Source organism: Miscanthus floridulus, chromosome 10, assembly GCF_019320115.1.
Source record: "Miscanthus floridulus cultivar M001 chromosome 10, ASM1932011v1, whole genome shotgun sequence".
Taxonomy (NCBI): Eukaryota; Viridiplantae; Streptophyta; class Magnoliopsida; order Poales; family Poaceae; genus Miscanthus; species Miscanthus floridulus.
This window is the reverse complement of record NC_089589.1, coordinates 130,242,776-130,250,824: the sequence shown is the minus strand read 5'-3', so window position 1 is coordinate 130,250,824 and position 8,049 is coordinate 130,242,776. Positions and strand designations below refer to the sequence as shown.

The 8,049-nt window shown below is 45.0% G+C and overlaps 1 protein-coding gene across 1 annotated transcript; it reads right to left on the bottom strand.

Moving 5' to 3' along the window:
- Positions 1 to 1,589: 1,589 nt before the first annotated feature.
- On the bottom strand, positions 1,590 to 7,784 carry LOC136489622 (putative disease resistance protein RGA1). The gene is made up of 4 exons (XM_066486201.1): positions 7,583 to 7,784; positions 5,571 to 6,667; positions 1,650 to 2,401; positions 1,590 to 1,593 (listed from the first exon to the last, which is right to left on the bottom strand). Exons 2-4 carry the CDS (start codon positions 6,648 to 6,650, stop codon positions 1,590 to 1,592), a joined length of 1,836 nt encoding a protein of 611 aa, XP_066342298.1. The 5' UTR covers positions 6,651 to 6,667; positions 7,583 to 7,784.
- Between the last annotated feature and the right edge of the window lie 265 nt (positions 7,785 to 8,049).

The following is an 8,049-nucleotide window of genomic DNA, read 5'->3' as shown; positions in this document are numbered from 1 at the left end:
TCTTTAAAAGCCTCATGCTCTTAGTGACCCATGTAGCTGGAAGCATCATGTGTTGCCTAAGATGATTTATAATTGTGTACAAGAAAAAAGGTAAAGTTCGTCCATCAACAGAAATTTAGGAGACAATAAATATACAAACGTGACTTGAAGAGGGAGAAGATGAACAGAGGACACAGATCGATATTCTAAGACAATTGACTGTTAACAACTGTGGATGCCTTCTCGTTAGAGGAGGAGGCTGTTTCAACACTTCGTTCAAACACCATATTTGACGCCCCGCAGTGCCTGTGCCTGTGTATGGTCGGATGAATGATTCTCCTCCCTGCTAATCACCCATATAATTGACGTACGTATAAGTGATCGATGCATGGAGATTAGTGTGGTTATGCAACGAATTGAGGTACAAGCAACAATTAATATCTGAATCCACTTTCGGCTAGTGAAAGGGTGCAAATTAAATTACCTGGACGCATTAGATGTCTTCGATGCAGGTGCAAATTAAATTACCTTAGCATGATCTGAATGTTCATCCGAATCTGTATCTGAATCTTCAATCAATTGATACTGCGCTTTCGAATAAGGCTGATCTTCTTCCATTCAGAGCTACCTGGAGATGAGGAGGATTCGTATAACTTCTTGTTGCAACCCATCTCGAGATACCTTGGGTGTACAGCTCGCAGGTATTCCGGAAGCGTGTCCATGGTGGCGTCCTCCAGTCGAAGACTGTCGAGTGCTGGGACACTTTCTAGAACCTCCAGCTTTGGGCAGCAAGTGATCCTCATCTTCTGCAACCTGGAGAGGCCGCTGATCCTCTTCAGCTCAGGGCAGTCAAACACGTCAAGTTTCACAACTGAAGGGATGTTCTCCACATGTGTCAGGTTGGTGAGCTCGTACAGCCATAGTTCTCTAAGAGTATGCCTCTTGGTGCTGGCGAGGCCTGGTGGAAGACAGCTCAGCTTGCAGTTTTTGATTTGGAGTCTCTCCAGACAAGGCATGGCTATGGCAGTTTCCACATCCATATGCTCCTCACAGTCGTTCCATTCCCACTCCTCCCACTCACGTAGCCCATCCAAATACAGCCGTCTCAGTTTACGAAACGGTGCAGATGTACTAGCATCGGAACCTCTAGCTGCCACCGAGGATGACGCTTGGAATTGGGGGCCAATACACTCTGTTGTTGCTGCTGCTCTGCCTCAGCACCACCTGTCCCTATAGTATGTCTACTTGCACTGTAGTTCAATTCTAGACACCCAAGGTGGCACTTGCTGCTAATCATGGCCTTTTCAGCCATCCGGCTGTCCTGCACCTTCTCTAGGCCATATAATGTAAGATCCCTAAGCTGAGAGAGAGGCTCCAGCTCTTGCAAACTACACCAGCTATTGCTTGCATCCATGTCCACGTGTACTGGGAAGCCATAAAGTGACCTCAGATTTGTTAACTCACTGAACCCCTTAGGAATGATATTAACATTTGATCCTTGGATGTCAAGAGATCTTAGATGCACAAGTTTTATGATGCTGCCAGGAAGATAGCATAGCTTCTTACAGTAACCAAGTGAAATGTACAGTAGAAATTTCATCTTCTGGATATCATCTGGTAGCCAAGATATATCAGTTTCCTCCAAGTGAAGGTATCTTAAGTGCTTCAACATAGATATAGAGGGAACCAAGGTATCTGAGTCAACAGAGCATATGTACAGTACCCGCAGACAAGAGAAACTACCTAGCAAATCACTAGGAAGATGAAAGTTTACTCTAGAATTTATAATTAATGTCCTAAGTGACTCTCGCCTTTGCAAAATGCCCCAATCCAGTACTGATACGGTCTGTTCTATGGAGAGGCGACGGACATGCATACCAGTAGGAGCCTGTTCTCTGCCAACCACCACCACTAGTGATTCTTCTCTTGCCATGTATTCAGCAAAGGTGCGGACCACATCGTGCATGGTGCACCGGTATCCAGTGAGCAAATATCCTTTTATAGGTTGTAAAAGGTTCCTCTTTATTAACTCTCGGTAGTACTCAGTTGCCATCTCTTCGAACCCATACTCATGTGAAATGATACTACTACCATCCAAAGGTTGGATAAATCCTTCACTAATCCACATTTGAGTTACTACATCTCCAATGATTTCTTCACCTTTAGGAAATAGTGAGCAGTACAGAAAGCATTGCTTTATCTGGGGAGACAAGTCCTCATAGCTCAAGTATAGCCGGTTGTCGAGTTCTGGAGGCAGTCCGGTCAGTGACCAAGCTGGCTTGTTCAATACAGATTTCCACTCATGCTCACTTGGGTATCTTGTGCTCAAGAGACCTCCAATCACTTTAATTGCAAGTGGTAAGCCATCACAATTTTCAAGAATTTCCATCCCAATAGTTTTCAGTTGATCAATTCCATCTACCTGCCAACAATTAATTTAAAGCTTCTTAATTATTTCTAACAACTATCAGGTTGCTTATGTACTTCTCTAAGTAAATAAGCTTCTTCAGTAAAACAATGAAGCGTAGGTTGGCCAACGTATTGGAAGTGTACCGTCCTTTATTCGAAAATAAGCACAAGACTATGCTTGGAAAGGGCCGATTTCAAATGGAATCCGCATGAATGGGCGCAAAATCCCATAAGACTAATATATGGAATCCGTGCATTGCAATTGGGCTTTAAATGTTCTCATTCGGGAAATAGGACTATACTACAGAAAGTTTTGTAGTGGCAGCTACAGGAATCAGACTTTAAATGGTCTCTTTGCGTTTTAAATTTGTTGTGTGGCAGCTACGTGGTATTATTAGCTATAGGACGACTAGGATAGTCGAAAGTCGAAATCAGGGCATTATATACTAGGACGCACTTGATGCATTAAAATATTCGTTTATATGCACACTTAGGGTCTTCGTTTTGGTTTATAAGAAATGGTAGACTGAGTAATTTAGTTGTAAATTTTGGACTACTTTACATTATGGTTTGTAATGACATAGGTGGATAATTTAGACAAACATTATATTTAGAGGTTACTTATTGACGAAATCCAAACATAGAGATATGTTAAGCCATAGGATCAAGGGTTCCCGACCGAGAGATCCCACGACCGACCCCTCCCGGATCGCTCGGGGGCTTCACCCATCGGGTGCGCTCACGCGCACCCTCCAGCTAAGGCATTGGGCCGAGCCCGAGCCCGCCCGGCGCCTCTGCTTGGGGCTCGGGGGCTCGCCCGAGCCCTAGGCTCCCGATCGAAGGGAGCATGGACCTGATCCTTAGCTCCTTCCCGGCACTGCCCCGCGGGCGCAGCACTGTCAACCGCTCCTCCGAAAGGGTCACGCACTGGGTGTGACGCAAGAAGCCAAACTCCTCCGCTAGCCTCGGGGTCTCCAGGGCTTCCGGGCTCGCGCGTCAGCCCCCCAAGCCGGCTATCTTCGCCACCAAGAAGCCTTCAGACGGCGCACCTGGTGAAGACCGGTCCAAGCCGACATAGCCTGACATTCAGCGTGTCAGAACAGAGTAGCCGGACGATGCCTAGGGCTTCTTCGGCTGCACGACATCGCCACGGTCCACAAGACGCCACGGTAAGACCATCCTGGACTCCGGCGCATGTAGACCATAGGCTAAACTCTCACAAACCGTCATGTACCCTACCTACCTTGTTATGTAAGGGGAGGTCGGATCCTAAGATGGGAGAGGACGATTCCAGAACACAATTCTAGACAATCCTTAGACGGATCGTTGGACTCCTCAGCAAACCAGTTCGTGCTATGCATCAAGAGCAAATCCACCCTGAGAGGGGCACCGAGATCTCCTTCCCCTTCCTCCAATCGTCTTCCTCCTCTTCGGTGAGGGGAAAGGCTCCACCGGCGGTGAGGCTTCCCTAGGATCAGCACCGAGTGATCCCCTACAAATCTCTCTCTCTTACACTCTGTTGTAACCCCCAGATTTTGGGTGCTCTTGAGTATAAGGATCATCAGCTGCTGGACGTAGGGACCCGAGAGCCCGAACCAGGATATACCGTTGTGTCCCTTCTGTTGATTCTTGTGTTCTTGAGTCCACCCAAGACACTGGAGACATGTACTCTGACACTAATACAAACAACAATGCTTGCCGCGGTTCTGATTCCGTGACAGCTGGCGCTCTAGGTAGGGGAGGACGTCAAGTGTGATTCCTGCTCTATAGTGGTCGGAGCCACCTGCCTCGTCGCCAGAGCAAGTGGTGCAGCCCTAGACGGTGGCGTCCACTTCCCCGGCGAGTTCTCCATCACGGCTAGCACCTTCGCTCCGGGCCAGGTCCTCAACTTCGGGAGCCTGGCCTACGTCGCCGACCACTATAGCGAGCTCCGCCCACTCAAGGAGGCTCCGCCCGCTCAAGTGTAATTTGACCATGGTCCTTCTATATGACCAGGACACTTAGATTCGCCAACATATTAAAAGTGTGCCATTTTGTAAAGATTTGAGGTAGGGCACTCTTCAATGGTGGTCTTTGCTAAGGGACACTGCTCACTGTTGTCTTGGCTACAAAGTACTTTTCAATGCTGGTAATTGGTTCTTAGATAATGTAGCTATTAAAATAATATTTCTAAGGACTACTTTGGAGAGAGAAGTTAAAAGTGACCCAAATGCACCTGACTATTATAATACAAACCTTTAATAGTTATCCAAAAATTCATAATTGCATATAAAGTTGGGTGAAGGCGAACATTATATCAAAATTGTAGTGCTTAGTGAGATCTATAATTTTGTTGTTCACAAGTTTTGGATTGAAAATTATTTATAGTATGAAATCAAATACCCAAATACTAAATTCAAAGTTAGAATATCTTAAGTTATTTAGAATGCTGAATATTCATTTTATTATTTTATATTTTTAAATTTGAAATTTAACATTTTAAAACGTCTGTTCCAATGTTTGAAGTAATTTGAAATTCCTAAATTTTGGATTTCAAAATTTAAGAAGAGACTCTATATTACTTCAGATAAAAAATTATCATCTACAAAGTTTAGATCCTACTGATAACTACAAATTTCGTATATACCATGTCAATATCTGATATCATTTATATTTATAGATTTTGTCAAAATTTGATTATTTCAAAGGAAGTTTTGGCAACCTAAATAGTTTGAAACAAAGAATTTGTCAATTACAAAGCTATTGATATTATTGAGCTCTACAATTTTGATTATATTTAAAGTTTATGTTCATACGACTTCATATGCAAAAGTTATGAATTTTTTAGATAACTATTAATTGTTGCACTATAATAGTCAGGGGTATTTTGGTCACTATTAACTTCCACTATAATTGATGTTACATTTCAAATACCATCAAATTTCAAATAGCTAGACTTCATACGGAGCTAGCCATGCACTAAATATTTCATTGGAGTGAATAATAGCTAACTTGATCCTAGTGTTTTCTTGTTACATTTGATTATTTCTTCTAGATCATAGTTTTACTGGTCTCCTTTTGCTACTCTCATAAGCTGGTGTTCCTAGCACGAATGCTTAGATTTAACGGAACTCCGATCCATATGCTTTCTATCAAAATCAAGTATATAGCCTTGTTGTATAAAGTATGGATAGACAACTAACCTGATCAGGCTGCAGCTGCTTCTTGAGCAAAGACCAAGCATCATCATTCTCTAGAGGGTTGACACGGTGTTGGTGCAGGGGGGCTTGCATCTGTTGGGGTAGGTGTGCAGATCTTGTGGTGACAAGGACCCTGCTTCCAGGTTGTTTCTTGCTAGCATTTCTGACTGGGACACTAAGCACGTCGTTCCACACTTTCTGGCTCCACACGTCATCCATCACCAGCAGAAACCTTCCACTGGACAGCGTGTGGAATAGGGTCTCCGTCACAGTGTTTTTGTCCTTCTCGGCACCATGGTCGCCTCCAGCATGCTTGATTGCTGTCCTCAGTAGCTCAACCTCGTCAAACTGTTGAGTGATGCTTAGCCATATCGTCTTCGTCTTGAAGTGCTCTTGGATGCTTGTATCATTGAAGATCTTCTGAGCAAGAGTAGTCTTTCCCATGCCACCTGCACCGATGATAGACACGACTTTGATGTTGTGATTATTATCATCATCTGTGGTTAGCACCTGGACGAGCTCCCTTGTATCCTTCTCTATCTGTTCCCCAACTATGGCTGACTCGTCGACCTGTGAACTTGTCCTATAGCTGGATAACTCAGCAGCAGTTAGCTTCCTTGGCTCCAGGTTGGAACCGAGGCCAATATTGAACTTGTACTTGTCCGCCTCCTTGTGGATGCTTTCCAGCCTCTTGTTGAGCTCCTTGATGCGGCTGCCTATCTTGTGTGCGAACATGGGATTCCACAGGCAGAAGAGCAATGACTGGAAACAGCCGGGCGACTTATGCTCCACATTGCCACCGCCTCTAGACTCCCTCCGCTTGTCAGCCTTGAGCTGGCACAGGTCAAGGATGTCAGTCGCATCATACATGGCGTTCTTGAGCTTTGTCGACCATCTTTGCACGCTCGTGTCGGTGATGCGCCTCCTCTCGGCATCATTGAGGAAGGCTTTGAGGCCTTCCATGTTGTCCTCCAGCTTGGTGATCTCGCTGGAGACGCCAAGCAGCACGGACACCTCTTCTTGTGCCATGTCCGCGATAAGCTTCTTCACGTAGGGTGCTAAAGCATCCAGGGCGGCCGCCATGGCTCAAGCCTATCTACCTGCTAGTAGTAGATCATACATATATAAGCACAGATTTGCATCAATATTATCCCTAAAGAGCACATAACATGGTATAAAAATTAACTATAAGCAAAATCGTCGAAGGTGCATGGAATGGAGGTGGACAAAACTTCGGCGAAGGAAAGTGCTGACCTCAACTTCTTATTGCAGGGCTCTTTGCGGAATGAAAGTGTGGAAAAGAGAATGCGTGAATGGGTGATCCAAGTCCAGCAGGAAGCGATTCTCCATGTATAGGAGTAGAGCTGGGAGAATGGAGTAGAGGAGTACCAAGCTGACTGAGACAGGTCCTTTGTATATTTCTCGTTCATCGATGTAATATAACAACGCCGTTAAAAGATTTGGAATCACATGCATGCCCGCTTAATTAAGTCTTCACTAATCTATTCACAAAAGAAAAAAAAATTCAGTAATCTACACACAGGCCGAGCGCCGGAACTACCACAAAGTAATGAAGCTGGCCTGCTGGGGTCACATGCACGCACATGGTGATCCAGCATTTCACGTGTCGTGTGCACGGTGATCCGCTGCTATTGTTTTTCACTAGTGGCATCTCTCGATTTACGTACCCTACTCTGCTCTGCTTTGTTTTCACTAGTTTGAGAAGTAGGATTTTTCTTATGTTTAACCAAATTTATAGAAATTCACACCAAATTCTTTCGGCAGCCGAGAACTGCTTTCTCTGCGTTCCTGGAGGGCAGACGTGGGGCCGACTCCCTGCTCACGTTGGTAGCCTAGGAACTTTGGAAGGAGCGCAATGAATGGTGCTTCCGTGGATCTTCAACCTCGGTCCAGCATCTACTCGCAACCATTCGGCACACTGCGGGTCAATGGATCGAAACTGGGGTTACCAATTTAGATCGGAGCTGATCCAACGAAGATGTATGTACACGCACCTTGCTACTCTCCGTGGATCTCAGATGTATACCAGCACCAGGTTGTAGTCTCCTCTCCTCTCCCTCTGGTACATGGAAATAAAAGGATTATTGGATCGCCGGGCTGCCCTTGGTGAAGCCGAAGCAGCTTTGTGGTGAATGATGAGAGTCTGATAAGGAGGACAGGGGTTGTCTGTATAGTTCGTGATGGTGGTACCTAGCGCGCTACCTAGCAGCCATCGTGTGTGTGAACTGTGAACCCAGGGGCTCGCATAGATATAGATCTCGACCACCGCTGGTAGGTTTCATAGATATACATGAAAGGACTATGTGAAATCAGTAATTGAAGAAAATCTAGCAAGTAGGTTTCTTAGAATAGATTTTGTGTCCGGTCATCTATCTTCTCCATCCTATCATACGCCTGTCACACTTTGTCCTCGTGTAGACAGGTTTTTTATAACATATTGATCCTCATGTAGGCATAGTTT